Here is a 22,384-nt window from a genome sequence, read left to right as displayed (position 1 = left end):
CCTAAGATCGCGATCTTAAGGATTTACAATAATTGTAGCGCTAAGATTGCTTTGTGCATGTGGACCGGGCAGTCTTGAATCAAATCTGACAGAGACTTACCATAATGGGTACACACAAACCATCGTGCTACAGAATAATATATTCCCAAATAACAGAGGGAAGCAAGGGTAGAGTTAGACATACACATACCTTTATTAATATAAGTATCATAGACGAACTGAACTAAAAACACACGATTATTAATTTGTCAATTTATCTTATTATATCTACTAGATTGAGCCAAGTGAACCAAGAATATGAGGAATCGAACCTAGAAATTCGGCGTGACGAGCCAACGCTTTAACCACTAAGCCATCACATTGCCCCATTTGACATCGTACTTAAATCAACATGATTTATAACGTGCACACACATTACTGATGCATATTTTACCAAATTCAAATTACAAATCTATCAATATCTCAGAATATGTTTTTTCGACTAAAATGAAGGGAGTAATAAAGAAAAACCCAATCAACTGATGAATCGCGTCTGTGTATTAAAGATAATAACTTTGTGCCTTAAAAGAACCAGTGAAAGAAGTAATGTGAAAAGTATTGATTTGATATAAAGTTACGTCATAATATTTCATGAAATCAAATTTTTGATATGGAAATATGGCAGCATGACTAGAAATTAGTCTGAAACTTGGGGCAACAATTAATCACCTTATACCCAACATCATAGAATTTCAAAAATAATTCAATCACTCATATCAGCAGGACCTACCTACACGATGGGGAAATTAATCGAGTGGAAATTTGATTTTCTGATGGACATGTAAATTTGTTATTGACAGATGCAAGATAGATTTCAGGAGGAATCTGTTTGATTTATCCCGGTTGATTTCACCAGATGAGACTGACGGGCTTTTTATGTGACAAGAGCAAGTAATCAGCAATCTTGTTAATTACACCAAAGTGGCAGCGGGCATAGATAGACGAAAATAACAAAACACTGCACTGGCATCTTGGACAAAAATCAATTTTACAATAGCCCGTAGCGGGAAATATGAGATAGTATCACGGAATATAGCCATTGTCTAATGGGATTAGAGCGCGAGGCAGAGTACCAGGCCTGTAAGGGGCCTCACATGTGGTAATAGTGGTCATAACGGTCTTCCATATATTACTGATCCAGGCAAAGTGTTAATTTGTTCTTAGAAACCTTAGTAAACGGAGATATGCAAGATACGAGTGTTTGAAGTGTTGTAGCAAGACTGTCATGTTGTTTATGTCGATGAAAGAGAGCGGGTGAATGGGATGGGGTGAGGCTTCACAAAGACACACACGTACAGTTCAAAATATTACGATATTCACACAGAAACCAAACAAGTGAAAATAATGATGTTGATGATAATACCGTCAGGTCATATCAAAACAGTCATATCATTAACGAAGCCTTTCCCATTTGCTTTTTTGCGGTTGGTTTTTTTTACGCATCAGTGACAAAAATTATGTCCGATGCAATTCCCTATTTTGACTTGTACCAAATGTTTCGGTGTTTTTTTCAGGTGAAAAATTGACTTGCCTTTGCATGTGTTTGTGCCGGGTGTCGGATACGCTACCTTTCCGCGAACACCTGATATCATCACTATTTGATAGTGATTCATAAACACATGCTCATGATACAGTGGGAATAGTACAGAATGCAGAGATTTCTATTGGATATGGAAAAGGTTTTGTCGCTTTATTTAAGATTAAAATGAAAAAATGATAATTATATTTTAAACGTGGTTGAAGACATCGGCCTTTGGGCGTCGCGGTTATTCTATCAGCCATAATCTTGCGTAAATGAATTACTGATATGGACCAGATGCAACGTGTTGAACTCGCAACAGCACATGAACACATTAACATGGGTGAGCCATGTTTATGTATCAATCCACATGGCAATATTTCTTGAGAAAAATGAACAATAATAGCCCTTCTACTCGCAGACCCACAGAAGCTGTCTGTGAAACCTTTTAGACTAACTCTTTCAAGCACAGGCGAGCACATCTACAGAAGTTCCCAGGAACAACAAGCAAATACGCCCCGACTGATGATCGGACAGAAAGCAGGTATCCTTGTAATTATCTGGGCACGGAAAGAGTAGGGCAGATGGCCCTACGGGGCTGGAGCAGGACTGTTGATATCCCCATAAAGTACGGAGTGGGCCCAGTCACTCAAGAAACCTCCATCATATCTGGTATCGTATTCCCAGCCAGGTCGCATTAATCATCATGAAACATGCGCTGAAACACTATAACATTATATGGAGGGTGATGAGACGGACATTTTGTCCTGTGTAAGATAACGTAGGTGGTGACTACCTTTCGTTGCTGCACATGTTTCTCATCTTTCACAGTTGCCAACCTTTTTCTAACACTAATCCTCACCGTCACCTCGGCTAATTGTGTGAATGCATGTATAAAAAGGTACGTTTTTCACAGCGTGAGTGTTTTTACAATATCGGATTGTAATGCACTCATTAAGATTACGATGCAGAAGGGTAAACTTGGCTGCATCTGGTTCTTATCTGCCTCTTATCCTTCCACATTTGTGGAAAGTCTTCATTGTGATAATGTTTTCATTTCGTCTTTGTAAACCTGCTTTCTCTAAGCAGCGATAAAGGAAAGGAAACACCGCGTATGTAGGGTTCCAACTTCCAATGCAATTAAAAAAAATGCCAGTGGTTGATGGCACCTGGCCTGCACATCCAGCAGACAAACTGTTCTTCATTGCAACAGACGTATCCCAGATATCCTCTTAAAGAAATCAGTGATGTCTCATCACTGTGACTGAACCACATGCTTTCACAAACTTTGACACATGTGCGGCTGGCCCGTGAAGATCCGGGGTAGAATAGGTCTTCAGCAACCCGTGCTTGCCGTAAAAGGCGACTATGCTTGTCGTAAGAGGCGACTAACGGGATCGGGTGGTCAGGCTCGCTGACTTGGTTGATGCATGTCATCGATCTCAATTGCGTGGATCGATGCTCATGTTTTCAATCACTAGACTGTCTGGTCCAGACTCGATTATTGACAGACCGAAGGCATATAGCTGGAATATTGCTGAGTGCGGCGTAAAACAACAAATAAACACCACGTGCGGCCATACACAACATCGATTCATACATTTATAGAAAAGGACATTTTTGATAATTTCCGTAAGATTGATAATTTACTGTTATTAAACAGAGTTACGATTTGTACAAATTTGATTTTTTAATAAGGTCAAGGTCACGTTTGTTCTTTGGGGATTGAAAAAAAGACGCATGAGCAGAATGTTATTCAACACAGTATCCTCTAGATACAGAATGTGCATTTTCTATCAAGTGACGGTTAAAGTTAAAGCTTCCCGTTCCAGCTGGAAGTTTATGCTTGTGGTCCGGACAATGAATAAAAAATAGAGAATTGTCTTACATAACATGTTCACTTTGCCGTAGCGTGTTTCAGATGCCGTCTCAAACACATTCACGCCCCGTGTCACGAGGAAGACACGTGAACAATCCCTGTTCTCTGTGATTAATCATCACGTGCAGCAAAACATAACCAAATATGCTCGAAGAATCTCAACCAAGAAATGAAACAGAGAAAACGCATGAGAGCTATCATGAAGCACCAACTGCAGCAAGACGCTGTCACGTGGCGAGGAAATATTTTCCTTGAATGTTTGTCTTCTTACAGAAGAGAGGGAAAAGAGGTTTTATACCATCATCTGAGATCGAGAATGTTCTTTCGCCATTAGGAACGACGCAATGAAACGTAACCTGTATGTACGATTTTTAAAATGTCGATTGTCTTTCTTCTCATTGCCTGCGTAACAGGTGCGCTGCCAGATCGCTGACGTTTAGTTGCAAAGATGCGCACTCACATGTTTATTTCAACACACTTTTTAAGCAATGACATACAGTGAAATACGTAATGTGTATATATCTAGGCGGTGCATAGCCGTGAATTACAGAAACACTGAGGATCATGTTACGGACCAGGCAGAAAAAGAAACACAAACGGGTGTAGTGTATTCGCCATGTTGTAGGTGGGTGGTTCCTATATATGATGTTCTGAGTGCAGCGTATGCGGTTATTGGTACTTTAGAGGAATCATACACCGGGTAATCAGGTTTATGTCAAGTACATGTCAGACATAGCAGAACGTCTTGCCATGTGTGACATGATCCTTTCACACTATTGTAGCACTACTGGTGTGTAGGCCAATTTCGGAATATTCAAACCATAGATCACGACGGGGGACACACGAAAAGAGTTTGGTTGGTTGGTTGGTTTGTTGTTTAACGCCGCACTCAGTAATATTCCAGCTATATGACGGCGGTCTAAATAATCGAGTCTGGACCAGACAATCCAGTGATTGATATCATGAGCATCGATCCACGCAATTGGAATTGATGACATGCATCAACCAAGTCAGCGAGCCTGACCAGCCTATCCCGTTACTCGCCTCTTACTACAAGCCCAGTCGCCTTTTACGTCAAGCATGGGTTGCTGAAGACTTATTCTACCCCGGATCTTCACAAGAAAAGAGCATCCAACGTATTCGTATAGTAATTGGAACTCGTTTTTTTTTATATGACGAGCCAACGATGTTGCCATTGGGCTACCAGGTCGTCGAGTTTAAATCGTTTCTTTAAAATAATTATCAAAGGACTGTCTGATGTTTAAACCGACGGAGTCATCAGCAAGGTGAAATAATTGTAAAACTAGCAACCGTTTGAAAAAAACCCAAATTGTTAAGATCCAAATTGCTGACATGTACATCCATCTCACTCAACCACGTTTTGGAAGTGTTGAACACAGGGGAAATACATATTTTGAATTGAAAGAATTTTGGTTCGATCGTTAACAGTAGGCGAATTGGTAAGTAGGGTCAAGTGTCCAAACGGAAGGGTGGCTTGTGGGTATGCAACAATTATCTTACTGGTGGTGAGGTCGCAGTACTTGGCTCTGATGGCGTCAGGCAGGATGTCAGAGCCGATGGACAGGAAGGTTTCTTCCCAGGTGAGATAGCGTAGCTCCTTTGTGATGATGTTGATGGCGAAGTCGTTCCGGCCCTGGCGACAAGGAACACGGCATTTGACGTAGAGTACAACAAAATGTAACGCAGTCCTCAATATGCAAGCTATGTAACGACAAAACAATGAAGTGAGCCTTTGTTGCACCAGCAATCGGAGTACGATGACGCCCAATCAGTCACGGAGCCTGACCATGCATTGCATGGCAGTGGACACTTACGACAACATAGATTCTGGTCACCCCGAGACCCCACATGGTTTTACATCAGAATGATACTGAGGTATTTGTCTACGATAAGAAACATTTTTTGAGAGTGCCAACAAACGGTTGCTTCACAAAGTCTACAAGTCCATGTAGTTTTAACGCCTTGCATGTTCTACATGTAATGCTGCCATTTGTCTGAAGTTGGAGCTCGACTGCAAACATGCAAAGCATAAAAAAAACCATTTTCACCATTTTGAATCATATCTAAAAACATTCCACTGAAGTTGATGCGACAAAGGTTCACTTCTGTCACAAGATGAGTTCATGTATTATCGTAAATGAATATGAAAGACCATGTGTCACTATATTGCTTTTACGAACGGGAATCTGGATAGAAAAAACATCGTAATGTTCAAACACATTCCCAATAATCTTCACTGAAAAGGTCTGACAGTTAAAGCGTTCTATTACAGAGTTCTATTACAGAGATCCATTAAAGAGTTCTATGAAAGAGATCTTTTAAAGAGTTCTATTAAACATGAATTCTATGGATCGGCACAGCGCCCAGTGGTGACATCGCAAATCACTAGGCCATCGAGAGGCCATTTGCAGTAAGGTATTCATAAAAAATAATTATCAATCCAAGATTCTATATTGAAACATAATTGCAACGTTGTGACCCTTGATACAGCCATATTGGAATTAGGAACGTCAGTGGGGACACTTAACACCGGCAGGGCGTACCCCCATCACTGGCCGCACATTACGAATAGCGACAAACCCCTTTCCATAATAAAACCGAAGGTTTTTGCATTACAAAAAAACCACAAGGGGCTACCACTACACACTTCATTGGAGACGGTATGAGTTAATAGATACTGTGGTACCCCTTGAGATTATGACATTTAGTGCCACTATTCATAAACGTTGATCTGCATTACCTTACGCCCACCTCATATACAATAAGACATACATAGAAAATGAGGTGGCCTAGATATTTAGTGGAACACTATTTCTACACCATGAAATTAGAATACGAATTACTATCTCTCCTAAAAAACCAAATACAATCGAATTGAATGTTTGACGACAACAAACCAAGGTCTTCACGGATTGTTTGAACAAGACCTTAGTCAAATATAGTTGGGAGAATAACCCCATAGGCAACAAATGTCAATTTCAATTTTTCAGTAGTATCTTGAGGCATATTTATTTACTCTCTGATAACAGCTTCTGTCTATGGACAGCTCGCCAATGGGACAATGTTATTATACAATTAGACGATGAGGGAGAACATTTCTGCAATAACGTATTCACGAGAATTGTTCATTTCATTGTATTGCGTGCTTTTGAATATTCCACCTGATGGGATATTGATAAAGCCCGCACATACACACAGTATCTAGTGGTGCTGCAGTAGGCACGAGACCATGGGAATAGAAAGGATCAATCTTTCTTTATCAATGTGTCGGTGTTAAAGATAATAACCGTTTTGTTGGAATATGTGCAAGGCAATCTTTGACGGGAAGCGTTCTAACCAATCCAAAATATTGACTCACAGTCCGAATGAAGCTGTCGAGGTTTACAGACTAGTTCATTGTAAATGGCAGTTGTGGTTATACGTATAGTTATGGTTTAAGGAATAAAAACATTTGGTTCTTAACATTAGATTGGAGTGAAGGAGTGAATGAGTGAGTGTTTTTAGTGCGCCGCTATAACAAAATTAAGTTCGTACCCTGCCGGGCAAAGGAAAGCACGAGTATACACTTTTAAATTCACACTGTTAATGTGTACGGTGAAATTGGAATCCAATGTAGTTTTGTAAGATATTCATTGATATAATATATGTCATGTCGCCTATGATACCCGTATCAAATACATCACCATCGAATAACCATTTCTTGTTTGTTTCATTTTCTGGCACTATCAAACAACGGTGTATAGTTTATAATGCTTGGCCGTTTGTATGTGGGCGGGACACAAAGAATGAGCTGTGCATATCTTAGCAATATGGATGATCAAACCCGAGCCTTTTGAGTAAAAAACTGTAACAATATATCTTTGTGTATACATAAAACATGTACACCACAACCTATACCAAGGCTCCCGATGTTAATAGTGATAACCATGCATTATGAATACATAACAGCCTCCCCATATTGTTCATATTGTTTATGCGTTATATAGCATAGCTTCGTGATAAATCGCAAAGAACAATGAAGAACAAAGCGCGATTTATTTTACGATAAAACATTGTCCTATCGAGACGTCATTTCTGGAGATTCGAATATGCGCACGCAACTTAATGACGTCATATATTGTACGTTATTTTGATAGGGAAGTTTTCAGTAAGTTTTTCCCCACAGATGTAGCTGGGCTACGCAGATAAACGCAGTGGCCGAAAGATTGCATCCAAAAGTGAGAGAGATATGACAATCAGTATATCGGTATTTGGAGAAAAGGTACATATAATAGACATTAGGATTGTGAGAATATGCGGGAAATACCACCCATACTTAACCCACCTTTTCGCCAAATGGACTTGTCCGACATTACCTTGGTTGGATTCTATTCAGGAACTCATCATTATGAAAATTGGGGAAAATATTTTTAAAGCTTGAACATTTTTTCAACATCCGTAAAGGGGCTGTACACAATGTTGATATCTTATAAGAAATAAAGGACTCGTGATCGTTGTTTATCGTAAAATAGAATACTGCAGGGAGAATTGTTTATTCTCCCTGCAGTGTTGTATTGTCCGATAAACAACTCCAACTCGTCATTTATTTCTTATATACCAGAGGTTCATGTTTACATACATGGGCCCACGGGTATACTTATATACAAGTCGTTTTACTTACATAGCAGAGCGCCTTGTACAGATCCAGCTGATGGATGAGGAAGTCGTGAGTGTCCTTGTCATATACAGCAGATTCCTCCTGGAACACAAGTGGGGGTATACAAGGTGAGTGAATGACGGGTTTAACGGCGCGTTGAACAGTATTCCACTTATATATCACAGTGTATCGGCTAAGCGCGGGAGGAAAGGGGGAAAATAAACATGTTTTAGTTGTGTACTACTTTGTACTACCTTCGATCACGGACATGGTGCTCATACAGAATCATATCTGGGCGAATCTGGGATTCGAACCTACATCATTGGATACTGGCACGCATAAGGGGCGCAACTCTGCATAGCACATAACTGCGCTTTAGACAAATGGGCTATACGGAAATATTACATGGTATTGTTATATATAAGGACAATGTGGAAAACATATGTAGGTTTGTGATATATCAGACATCGTTGGTAACATTACATTTTGGTTTGTGGTATATCAGGAAAACGTTTGAAATTTTATATCTAGGACTGTTGCATATTAGGACAATGTGGGAAATATTGAAGTGAAGACAACGCTCGTTAACTTAGATCAACATACTATTCACACACATACACAATATATGTAGCCATCTTGTCATTGCTAAAGGATATCACATTGAGACTGGCTTTAAGAAGACAGTGTTGAGGATGGGCCAGTGACATCAGCAACTGACACCGCCGTTAACGTGTTCCTCCTCTGATTGAGCGACATGGCCACCGACTGCTGAAGCTGTGGGCCGTTACAAGCAACACTGTTATATCCCAATCCAGGCATATTGACTGACTGGGCTGTGCCAGATTGAAGCTTCGCGAATTATTTTCTCGTTTGCTGCAGGCTATAATGACCAGGTTATGAATAATGGTTTCACAATGTCAAATTAACGATTACTAGGCGAATGGAATAATTCATTTAGATTTTTAAAAATATTATTGTTAGGCGTTAATGAAAAGGGGATCTATCGTCAAACTGATTAAACAGATTACAATAAACAGCAGCGTCAGGTGCTATTACCCTTGTCCTGTCATATCCCCCTTCAACCATATCCTCTGAACAAAGCTGTTATGCTTGATGTTTTGAGTTTGGAAAGGTTCCGCTGTATGGTGTGTTTTTCGTAGGGTAAGGATGCATTTTCAGAATAGTCGACCAAATAGGAATCAGTTGGAAAAGAACGGAGAGAGACACAGCTGCAGGTAAAAGTAAATTGGCTGTTGTTGGTTGAAGAAAGTGGGCTAGATGATACCGCCGTTCTAACGCTAAGTAACACGTACTGGCAACACCTGTCCGATGAAAAACTGTTTAAACTTACATCAACAAATTCATGGAGCGCCACCCACGTCTTGCCTGCAGTTGTTGATATATACAGGATGTTGGGCTGCCGGTTGATGTCCTGCCCTCTGGCGGTCAGGTAGGCACCATGCTGGACAATGACAACATATACTCATTAAGTCAAACTTTAAAAAATATCGAGTTACCTATAGATCGAGAGAAGAGTGCCAACATTAAAAGTGACGATTGTGAATTGAAAAAATAAATCGTGTTAAAAACGATTTTGTTTTTCATTTTTTATTGTTGAAGTGCAAATTCATAGGCATACAAGTTTCTTTTTAACCTCATTTAGGGCGCAACCCCATAGTGAGTGGGGTGACAGTGAATTCCTTTTGACCATTGGTCAGTGTGACATGGCTAGTACGGAGGTATTTATCAAGGTTCCCTGTGGAGTTTCTGTACCTGTTTTTTCTGCAGCCATCTCTCCACGATGTATGATTGGTTGTTTGGGATGGCTACAAAGTCGCACACACACAGCACGTGCAGCAGGTCGAGGAACCGGTGATTCTGTAGATTCACGACACATACTCATAAAAAAAGTAAAGGAACACATGGGTGAAGGAATATTAAAACATATTGTTTACTGCGTTTAATAAACATATTTCATTTCAAGAGAATATGACACAGATATCAAATTAGTGTCTGAGGATGCGTCACTTTTGGGTTAATAGAATTTCATACCAAACACACGCCTCCTCTACAACCGTTCCCTTTTTTCTGGGGATTAATGACAGTAAACTACGGTTATAACGAACTCGAGGGGACCACTGATTTTAGTTCGTAATAACCGTCGTTCGTTATAAGCATGCATACAGCATATATACAACAAATGGTCGGGACTAACAAATAAGTTCGTTATATCGTTCAATTCGTTATAAGCATGTTCGTTATAAACGTCGTTTACTGGAGTATATAAACACTTTCATTCGAGTGAGTGAGTTGGGTTTAACGCCGCTTTTAACAGTATTCCAGTTATGTCGCGGCGTGTCAGCTTAATGTCGGAGGAAAGGCCGAAGTGATGCAGGTCTCAGACGTTTACCACTTCGGTGAAACCCACGAGCAAGGGTATGGTGCTGACAAACCTAGAAACATAATCGGGGCGAACCGGGAATCGAACCCACAATCATACGTTTCTTTCGTGCCCAAGGGACGCAACTCTGCACAGCGAATCGCGGCGCCTTAAACGACTGGGCCACCCGTGCCCCCCACTTTCATTCAAATTCCCACATGGGTTCAACGTGTGAAGCCCATTTCCGATGTTCCCCGCTGTGATATTGCTGGAATGTTACTATAAGCGGCGTAAAACCATACTCACTCACCCACTTTCAGCATATATTTTATACCAGATCTGTGATACCAAATACATGTTCAGTTATCATTTTATTTTTGTAAGGATTCCTTGTGAAGATTATTTTACCTGTGTGTTTTCCAATAATCCGACAAACTCGTTGATCTGCGCATGCGTGATCCTGTCAACGATCTTCCTCTTGTCTCTGATCAGCTCAACAATCATCTGCGCCACATTGAGACCAATCCCACCCTGGAGGTGAAGGCGAAGGAGATGTTTAATACAGGCAGGCTGGCAATTGTGGTATGCTTGGTTTCACGATAGGATGACACATGTGCGCAAGAAAAGCATAAAACACAACACGACTCTGTAATAAACATATCTAAAAACGCAATGCACTAGAGAACGTAATAAGAATATGAGGCTGAAAAATACACTCTTCGGGATGATTATATCCCAAGCACAATGTGGGTACGCAACGATGTCTTGAGGAATGTGTCGCTGCCTTGAAGATGTTTACTCAATAGGAGCTTCTACTCCATCGCTGCCACCATGGACGTTGACTGAAATACTCAACCGCCATGAGGGTTGTTTGTATTACTGAAATAAAATGTTATCAGGAATGTTTTACTGAAATAAATCCTTGTCAGGAGGAATCTTTTACTGTGTGCAATGCTGATATGACGAACGTTTTTTTAAATACAATGCTGTTATGACGAATGTATTACTGAATACAAGTCTGTCTTGACGTATCTTTTACTGAAATGCAATGCTGTCACAAGGATTGCGTGTTTCGCTGAAATTAAATGTTATCATGAATGTGTTACTGAAATAAATCTTTGTCAAGGGGAATGTTTTCCTGAAATTCAATGCTGTTTTGACGAACGTTTTTTTCTGAAAGACAATGCTGTCTTGACAAATGTGTTACTGAAATACAATGCTGTCTTGTCGAATGTTTTACTGAAATACAATGCTGCCTTGACGGATGTTTTACTGAAATACAATGCTGTCTTGACGAACGTTTTTTTCTGAGAGACAATACTGTCATGACGAATGTCGTTGCTCGCTATTGTGGGGATAGTGTTACTGAAAGGTCAGGAGGGATGTTTGGCTAAAACGTAATGTTCTCACGAAGGGCGTTTTACTGAAAAAAAATTGGAAGCTCTCAAGAAACACCTCTTCCCGAGGCAAGGGAGTTAACTGACTATAAAAGTCCAGTTTCTACCCTTGCCGAACTAAGCTGGTATTATGGAGTATTTTGGCTGGACTAACGAGTCTATGCATAGTCCAATCCAAATCGCGCAACGAAATCGAAATCCGGCTCGTAAACTGTCCTGCAGATTTCGGTCGATTGCAGGATTTGCAAAGCATGTGCACCGCCAACTTGTTGTCAACAGATATTTTCCAAATCTTTTCATGTTTTTAATTAAGGTGCTCGCGTGATTTGGTGCACTTCGCGATATAAGACCCGTTTTATCGCAATATAGATCTTGATTATCGATCAGATCGTCTTGACTGGGCGCCGCCATTTTGTTTGAAACAAATGCAAGTGATACTAGAGGTGGAATCTGATTGGTCCATAGGAGAAGCTTAGAAGGGAAATAACTCGTAATAACCACTGTTGGCGCTACGATCGAGCCCAGTAATTCCAGCCTAGTTCGGCAAGGGTGGAAACTGGACTTTTAAAGTCAGTTAACACTCTTGCCTCGGGAAGATAAAGAAACATGTTTCACAAATCACATGAGTCTCAACATGTGGCAGTTAGCATGGCTTCTACCTTCTGCGTGAACTGTGTCTGGAAGAAGTCGATGTACTTGGCGAAGTAGAGGGCGTTCTTCCTGCTCTTGCCTATCATGTAGGTGTACAGTATTTCATAGGCTTCCTTGAAGATCTGTATGAGGTTGGACTCGTCATGGACACCGTCTAGCGGGCACTGGAGAGTTCGAACCAGCAAGTCGATCACCTGGCGAAAAAAAGTAAATTGGGTAAAAATCATTTTAAAATAGGATAATAAAATAAAATAAGGTAATATAAATGTCACGAGAAAACACGTACGAGAAAAACGAATATCATAACTTGAAACAAATCCTTAACATACGTTCGATATATCCGAACTCGCTATTCACATGACTATCGGGTTATACTGTGTATTCATACACTTACTCTACTGAAGTACACTGTGTACTTATATACTTACTTCATTGATGTACACTGTGTACATTTATACTTACTCTGAGATTCCTCATGAGCTTCTGTCTTCCTTTACTCGTCACACCCTTCACATACATGAACTTCCTGAGCTCCTCCATGGCCTGAAACATACCCAGTACAATGACTAATACAGGCACTGTAACACTGCAGTAGGTTCGACACTAAGTCCTGTGCAGACTAATATCTAGTCCCCAAAATAACGTTATCTTATCAAAATATATGTATCTACAAAATATAAAATAAAAACCTTATAAAATAAGATCCCAGAACAATGATTAATTTCAGAACAGGGGCAATCTAGACTTGAGTTGGATTCCTTTTATAATTTATTTAGAAGACTAATAGGGACATTGATTAATGGAGCTCTGATTATTATAATCTTATGAACGTGTTTTGAAAGAATTTCTTAATTCGGTATATTTCTGATTAAAAAACCATCAAAGTGTAAACCATTCGTTCCATTTTCAGCCATCTAAGTATATTGTTAAATGAAATACTGTCGATCTAAAATTGTCCTATCGTTATGCAATGTGGTATGTTATGTTGTAGATGGTGCCAACTCCTATATGTAGTTGTGAGCTGAGTGTACATCAACATCGTTGTCGGTCCCCTAAATCATTACATCGTATTCATATTTGGGTACGGAATCGCATCTACCAAAATTGAGAAGATTCATTGATCTGCGGCAGTTACTGTGCTCGAGAAACAACATTCTTGAAACTAGCTATAGAATAACATGTGCGCCTTCACATATGTTAACAACACACTCATGAGTAATATATGTCAGTTTAGGCCACAAGACAACTTACTGTTAGGACTGTGTGCGTCTTCTTTGAGTTCAACAGGTGACCTTCTTCTCTCTGAAATAAGGTTCGAGATACAGCTTAGCCTGTTGCTGACTATAAAGTGCACATCATACGTTCATCAACACACATACACAAAGATACACACACAACATACACAGACACACACAAGCGCGCATATGTTAATTCTCATGCATTTTCACTTACACATGTTCATCAACTCACAGATTGAAAAAAACCGCATGAACGCAGGCACGCATGTACTGGCCTCTATAGAGTGAGTGAGTTGGGTTTAACGCCGCTTTTAACAGTATTACAGTTATATCACGGCGTGTCAGCTTAATGTGGGAGGAAAGCTCGAAGTGATGCAGGTCTCAGACGTTTACCACTTCGGTGAAACCCACGAGCACGGGCATGGTGCTGACAAACCTAGAAACAATTGGGGCGAACCGGGATTCGAACCCACAATCATAGGTTTCTGGCGTGCCCAAGGGACGCAACTCTGCACAGCGAATCGCGGCGCCTTAGACGACTGGGCCACCCGTGCCTCCGGGCTTTATAGAACTGTGTGAATATTCGACACATAGAACTGGCCAAATATTGACAAACATTCTGGGGCATCATTGTTATATATATCGTCAATGCAAGAGAATAAACAGTCCAGATCACATAAACAACATATTTGAAGCGTTTGACAAACAAGAACCGTCCATGAAATACTTAAGTTTGCTTTCTGCATTGTGATATTTAAAAAAGAATTAAATAATAAAATTTCTGTTGTCTCCATAAAATCGTAACATGATATTACAAGGCGTTTGTGGGATTACGATAGCACGACATACATACAATACCGATGGCTCAAGCGTTTACAGTCATTTTAGACGTGGAAAATTTTAAAAAAACACGTCACGTTCCTTTTTCAGTCGAAGACAATATGTTAGCTTAGTGCATGTAATAAAATATCCTTCTTCGTGAATAAATTTTATTTTCCTTTGATGCCAAATACATAATTACCAAGAAAACAGTTATGTTCCTAGAAATATGGACATGTTGAATAAATCTGTCCACCAGTATGTCCTATACGTGATAGTGTTCAACCTCTAAACACACCGTTCTTCCTGGCCATACTTTCAATAACGTTAAATGGAGAACCTGATTGCCCACTATGACTGAGTGTTTCACCTCTCATCTGACCTCATGCACATCGATACTAGCATGTAACATTAAGGCTAGATCTAATCTGTAATCACTCCGACGTTCTGAAATGCCATGCAAATTTTTCCAGGCTAGCTATGACATTAGAATCAGTGTCTTATTGGCCCTTCCCTTTGTGAAAAAGTCGCGTTCACATTTCGTGAGCAATTTGGACAAAGTTGTCCGGAAACTCGAGGCGGTATCAGCTGATCACCGACTGTCGGGAAATAGAATGAAATCGATCATTTCCGTTAACAGAATCGTAATAGTGGCCATGATATTAACAAACATAGTCATGATTTGCAAATATTTATTGCCTTGGGTGCAATGTCAGGTAATCAATATAAGGATGCATAATTGAAGAGATTGCAATCAGAAACAATTTCCAATAATTATACAAGAAACTAACTAAAATACAAACTGTTAGGAGCGTTTGTAATAAAGCATCAATGATAATCTCTTTTGTTTCCTTCTTGAAAAACTATTGCAAAACTTATGTTACAATTTAAGATCTGGTTGAAAGTATCTTCTTTGAAACAGAGAATGTGGATGATTCCTTTCAACTATAAAGAACATTTCTTCTTCACTGGAACGACATTGATGTATTTCCCTGTTCTGGTCAACAGATTAGCTTGTTCTACACCCATTGATAAGGGGGATATAAGCCACCATTGATGCATCCTGTTGGAGATTGAATGCAATGTAACTGATCGTTCGAATGCCGATGGAACAGTTTCCAGGCTTGATGAATACATGGTCCTGAAGCTACAGAGAGGGATGAACATACGCGGGTAAAGCCTCTGGAACTTGTTGCGAGATAAAACTGAAGCGACGTGGTGACATTGTTTTTCTCTTTTATCACCACAGTTAAGGTGTAAACATATACGTGCAGTAGAGAACGTTAGGGGTGATCTATAAGGCGGAGAAATGTCCAATGGTAACAACATTAATAGTGCCACCAAACCAAAATACGATATATACTCTATTTACGATGGCATGCATCAACCAAGTCAGCGAGCCTGACCACCCGATCCCGTTGGTCGCATCTTACGGCAAGCATTGGTTGCTGAAGACCTATTCTAACCCGGATCTTCACGGAGTACACTCTCAGTGGGACCAATGTTCTAAACACCAGTAGTGGAATCCATGTTCTATACACCAGTAGTTGGATCTATGTTCTTTTCATCGGTATTTGAACCTATGTTTTATACACCAGTAGTAGGACCTATGTTCTATACACCGGTACTGGGACCTGTGTTCTATACATCAGTAGTGGGATCTGTTGTATACACCAGTACTGGGACCTTAGTTCTATACACCAGTAGTGGGAAATATGTTCTATACACCAGCACTTTGACCTATGTTCTATACACCAGTGGTGGGAACTGTGCTCTATACACCAGTACTGGGACCTGAGTTCTATACACCAGTAGTAGGACCCATGTTCTATACACCCAGTGGAACGAACCTATGTTCTATACACCAGTACTGGGACCTGTGTTCTAAACACTAGTAGTGGGAACCATTTTCTATACTGGGACCTATGTTCTATACACTAGTAGTGGGACCTATGTTATATACACTAGTAGTGGGACCTATGTTCTATACACCAGTACTGGGACCTGTGTTCTAAACACAGGTACTGGGACCTATGTTCTATACACTAGTAAAAGGACCTATGTTATATACACTAGTAGTGGGACCTATGTTATATACACTAGTAGTAGAACCTTTGTTCTATACACCAGTACTGGGACCTGTGTTCTAAACACAGGTACTGGGACCTACATACACAAGTAGAAGGACCTATGTTCTATACACAAGTAGATGGGCCTATGTTCAATACACAAGTAGATGGGCCTATGTTCCATACACAAGTAGATGGGCCTATGTTCCATACACAAGTAGAAGGACCTATGTTCCATACACAAGTAGAAGGACCTATGTTCTATACACAAGTAGATGGGGCTATGTTCTATACACAAGTAGAAGGACCTATGTTCTATACAGAAGTAGATGGGCCTATGTTCCATACACAAGTAGAAGGACCTATGTTCCATACACAAGTAGAAGGACCTATGTTCTATACACAAGTAGATGGGGCTATGTTCTATACACAAGTAGAAGGACCTATGTTCTATACAGAAGTAGAAGGACCTATGTTCTATACACAAGTAGATTGGGCTATGTTCTATACACAAGTAGAAGGACCTATGTTCTATACAGAAGTAGATGGGCCTATGTTCCATACACAAGTAGAAGGACCAAAGTTCCATACACAAGTAGAAGGACCTATGTTCTATACACAAGTAGACGGGCCTATGTTCAATACACAAGTAGATGGGCCTATGTTCCATACACAAGTAGAAGGACCTATGTTCTATACACAAGTAGATGGGCCTATGTTCAATACACAAGTAGATGGGCCTATGTTCCATACACAAGTAGAAGGACCTATGTTCTATACACAAGTAGATGGGCCTATGTTCTATACACAAGTAGATGGGCCTATGTTCTATACACAAGTAGAAGGACCTATGTTCCATACACAAGTAGATGGGCCTATGTTCTATACACAAGTAGAAGGACCTATGTTCCATACACAAGTAGAAGGACCTATGTTCTATACACAAGTAGATGGGCCTATGTTCTATACACAAGTAGAAGGACCTATGTTCTATACACAAGTAGATGGGCCTATGTTCTATACACAAGTAGAAGGACCTATGTTCCATACACAAGTAGAAGGACCTATGTTCTATACACAAGTAGATGGGCCTATGTTCTATACGTTCAGAGTAAGGTCAAGGGTCCTGGAGTAAAACCAATGTCCCATACATTCGCCTAAAATGCCAATATTTTAAATCAGGCACTCCGGTTCAAATGTCTCAGTGTTTGCAGAAACTCACGTCCTTGATAAGGCTGTGCAGGAACGGCACCATCCCGCCGACGTAGTTAAAGTCATCCACGTACTGTTGTTCCACCCACTGTATGGTGAAGGCGTCGTCGTACATGCTCTCCCCACTGGCGGCAACCTGCATAACAAGACAGGCATAGGGTCATGATGGACTTGAGCCACTTACAAAATGTAAATTATTACTGAAATTAGTTTAAAAAAATAAAAATGCAATAACATAGATACAATATGAAAATTGTTTGAAAATGCTTACAGGTTTTATACATACATACATACATACATACATACATACATACATACATTACACATATATATATATATATATATATATAAAGGTTATTACGCGAGTGTGTTAGGGGATGGTAAATATCCTGCATTAGGAATAAACATTGTATTTAGCGAGCCTTGGCAAGCTAAATACATAGTGTTTATTCCTAGTACAGGATATTTACCATCCCCAAACACACAAGCGTGATAACATCTTTATCATATAATGTCATTCTGTGCTTCAAAATCGCTTTCCCTCTCTCACAAACATAACCGAAACATTGCGAGTTTTCCTCGAATGCGCGCATTAATATTTATTACGTCACAGGATAAGTGATGTGTCAGTCGGACAGTGACAGTAGCCAATATAGTTCCAACTGAAATCTGTTTCTTACACAGTGGCGAAGCAACAAATACGCAAAACAACAATTGTTTTTAATTGCCTTTCGCGGCAATCCATCGGTCTGTGCACTAGAGTAACTGCCCTTTGCCAAAGGGAAGCTACTCTAACCCTAGTCTATGAGACGTCACGGCCACGGTCAGACGTTCTTGACAATCGGTCTGTCCTGTCATAACGTTAAGAAGTGTAGTCAGATGTACACACAGCGACAAAACCAAACAAGGTAACACTTCAAATATATTTCGGCCAAATCCAACTATTTTAATTTGTGGAGAAGGTTTCAAGTCGCAGAGGTCTACAAGCACAGATATGGCTACTTATCCCGCTTGGCTAGGCCTCGTGCCCTCGCTACGTCACAGTTAGACACTGATTTTCAGTATACTAAACTGTTCTTTTGATAATGATAGCAATTATCCCTGTAGTGTATCCAGATTCCCGATGCTTAATTCTGATTCGATCGCCGAATGACGAGGGCGACGCCATGTTTGTTTATAAACAGTGAAAGAAGTCCCTACTTGACCTTTGATATTTGCATCTCTTTCCGCATATGACCGCAACGGATATCGTTTTTATCCGTTGGCTTTATCCTGCCGAGAAACCTACCCATTATATGATAAATATATATATGTGTAAATAAATAAATAATCCTGCCGAGAAACCTACCCATTATATATATATATAGATATATATATATATATAGATATATATATATATAAATGAGTGAGTGAGTGAGTGAGTGAGTGAGTGAGTGAGTGAGTATACACACACATACATATTTATTCCATTTATATATAAATATAAAATTCATGTTTGAAACAAAAATGCCTGAAGTCTTCGGGCGTGGCTGACATCCCAACACCCTACAATCATGTCCTCAGGTAAAGTTCCATCATGTCATTAATCCTGCTCTTTGTCTCGCTGTTTGTATTGCATTTTTCTGAAAGGGGTTATTTGCTATGGTTCCATGCCTAATCCGTTTCCTAATTTCATTTCCTGTCATTCATCTTCAAGGTAAAATGACGTCATGTCATCTACTATTGATTTCAAGTTTCCTATTTCCCTTGCTCAGCTGTGTAACGGTAAACACATTGCTTTAGGACGTTGGGTATATCATATAGACAATCACAGTGGTATATGTGAATGTAGTGCAACCCTTTCCGTCGCTGGTATTAAAACCAATTGTTATACCTCTATTAAGGATCTCGCAATTCTATTGGTTAATCCGTAACACGTGACAAAACAATACATTTCAATGTGGGCCCCGAAATCATGTGATTGACATTGACCTCGAATATTGACTCGTCACATGATCAGTATTGACCTGTCACGTGGTGAATATTGACTCGTCTGCAAGAAAACAAGATGGCGCCCGGTACGAACGTTTCACGGTTCTCAGCTAAGTCACAGTAATTAAACAGGGGACGGTATAAAAACGTTACAACTTTAAGTGAATTTCGGTATAACTAAACGAATAATTACTCCAGGCGAGGTTATTATGCGAAAACAAGGCCCCTCGGACCCGACTCTTCGGCGTCCTTGCTCCGATCAGACCACCTTAGGGGTCGCGACCTCAGGGCCGTGCTTTCGCATACTGACCTTGTCCTTGACCTTGACCTTGAGTAATTATTTGTATACTGCTGACCTGTCGGACTTGAGCGGTGTCCCAGCGAAGTCCCCGCATACTCTGGTCCTGAGAGTCATCTACCTGGCGAAACTGCTTCCTGATGTAGTCCTCATCTGTGAAAAAAAACACGACAATAAAAACGTCAATCCGTAGTGACACCTTTAACAGTGCTGAAACAAGATTGAAGAACCAAATTCCTCAATGTAAACAGAAATCAGTGTTAGGTTTCAGTGATGACACCGGGAGTTCGCGAAACGGGTGAGAATACCCTGAGCTGCAGGTAGTTTCACCTTGAGATGAGGTCAAGGTCAAGGTCACGGTACTCTAGGTCTTGTACAATTCTACCGTTCAGGAAGTGACTTGAAACACACAATCTATCTACACAACAGTAAATCTATAAACCATGAATAATTAAAGAGTTGGCTATTAAAGGACGCCAGAATTTAAGGTGACGTGAATGTCTTAATTGTTTTGATAAGGAAGCAAACTTGCCTTTCCATATATACTAGTATCTTAGAGTACCCCGTGCACGTCAAAAGTGTATCATATTTCAAGGAAGCCCAAATTAATTTACTCGGGAAAAATACATGTTCTAAAGACGTTAGAAAATAAATAACCAACTGCATGTTTAACTTGGATTAAATAAGCAAACGATCCAAAGAGAAGGAGCTTTTAAATTGATTCTACGCGACCACGTTCTCAAAGGACTCTACAAAAACAAATAGACAAACAGTTTAAGTTGAGAAATACATGATGGATCATTGCGATCAATGTCAAGCTGTGTTTTTTTTATGGAAAGAACAACAGCTCAGCATAGCAGTTATGTCTCTCTAACACAAAGCGCCCATTTAATGAGGTAGTTTATATTTTGATACAGCACGTACACACTAAAAGCAAAACAAACATTTCAACAAATGAAACGAAACGTTTGTACTTTTAAAAAGACAATATGTAGCATTAAGCATTAACAAACCGTCTTTGTTTGAACAAATATCAGAAAATAATACACCCGATCGTTATGAATATTTCTGTGACTTGTTAACTGGCTCTTTTGAACAAAGTACTCAAGGAACTTTGATAATTGGGACTAACACGTGTATTGGCTGGACCAATCAGCGATAAGTACCGACCTTTGAGCGCGTGCAGCCAGAAGCCCGTGAGCACGTGCTCAATGCGAGCATAACTCTCGAAATGGATCTCATCCCTCTCCTGAAACAGTGGGAATGACACGGTAATTGGACACAATTGACTACCGTTCACTTTCTTGCCATATTCTTAATGGGCATAAATATTGGTAATTTACTATTTTGTTGAATGCAGTCCAGTTTTGGGCATGTACGTTAGACTTAATAGCATCAATTCAAAGGAAAATGAGGGTAAGATAGAAACGTTTCCAGTCTCTAACAATTGTCGGAAATGAAACCTATTCGTGTGGAAAAATCGATTTCTATAAACGATCAGATTTCTTCAGACATTTCCGATTTTTTTGTAAGGACAACGTGAATGATAACAGTGTATTGTGTGGAGTTTTGTCAATAGAAAAATATACTGGCAGTGTCTGAAGGTTTTTCTGATTACCACTGCATCAAATATAACAAGGCTGCTAGCAAATAACATTCCGGCAAGGAATGCACTATAGTCATCGTTCTGGGACAAAACTAGATGATTATTTCCTATTGTGAATAACGAGGAATAACAACTGGTAACAATGTTCATGGACTTGTTTTGAGACATTGGTCTACAGGCTTCTGAGAACCTATTTCACAGGAACAGTTCCTGCATGTGAGTGAGTATGGTTCTACGCCGCTTTTAGCAATATTCCAGCAATATCACGGCGGGGGACACCAGAAATGGGCTTCATACATTGTACCCATGTCGGGAATCGAACCCGGGTCTTCTGCGTGACGAGCGAACGCTTTAACCACTAGGCTACCCGACCGCCCCTGTTCCTGCATGTATTGTGCCTATATGATTGTGAGTGATTTTAGCAATATTCCAGCAATATCACGGCGGGGGACACCAGAAATGGGCTTCACACATTGTACCCATGTCGGGAATCGAACCCGGGTCTTCTGCGTGACGAGCGAATGCTTTAACCACTAGGCTACCCGACCGCCCCTGTTCCTGCATGTATTGTGCCTATATGATTGTGAGTGATTTTAGCAATATTCCAGCAATATCACGGCGGGGTACACCAGAAATGGGCTTCACACAT

General features: G+C 40.1%; 1 protein-coding gene across 6 annotated transcripts in view; it reads right to left on the bottom strand.

Moving 5' to 3' along the window:
• LOC124145828 (inositol 1,4,5-trisphosphate receptor type 3-like) overlaps positions 1-22,384 on the bottom strand; it is a 180,350-nt gene that overhangs the window by 62,728 nt on the left and 95,238 nt on the right. For all 6 annotated transcript variants that reach the window (XM_046515808.2, XM_046515885.2, XM_046515963.2 and 3 more), the window contains 11 exons: positions 21,300-21,378; positions 20,188-20,282; positions 17,871-17,996; positions 13,774-13,824; positions 12,985-13,065; positions 12,531-12,716; positions 10,883-11,005; positions 9,868-9,972; positions 9,446-9,556; positions 8,119-8,196; positions 4,959-5,091 (listed from right to left, as the gene is read on the bottom strand). In XM_046515808.2, coding sequence (XP_046371764.1) covers positions 4,959-5,091; positions 8,119-8,196; positions 9,446-9,556; positions 9,868-9,972; positions 10,883-11,005; positions 12,531-12,716; positions 12,985-13,065; positions 13,774-13,824; positions 17,871-17,996; positions 20,188-20,282; positions 21,300-21,378 — 1,168 coding nt within the window. The remainder of the gene's footprint in view (positions 1-4,958; positions 5,092-8,118; positions 8,197-9,445; positions 9,557-9,867; positions 9,973-10,882; positions 11,006-12,530; positions 12,717-12,984; positions 13,066-13,773; positions 13,825-17,870; positions 17,997-20,187; positions 20,283-21,299; positions 21,379-22,384) is intronic.

The sequence above is a fragment of the Haliotis rufescens genome, unplaced genomic scaffold (assembly GCF_023055435.1).
Source record: "Haliotis rufescens isolate VD_foot unplaced genomic scaffold, xgHalRufe1.0.p SCAF_17, whole genome shotgun sequence".
Classification (NCBI taxonomy): domain Eukaryota; kingdom Metazoa; phylum Mollusca; class Gastropoda; order Lepetellida; family Haliotidae; genus Haliotis; species Haliotis rufescens.
This window is presented reverse-complemented; position numbering and strand designations above follow the sequence as displayed.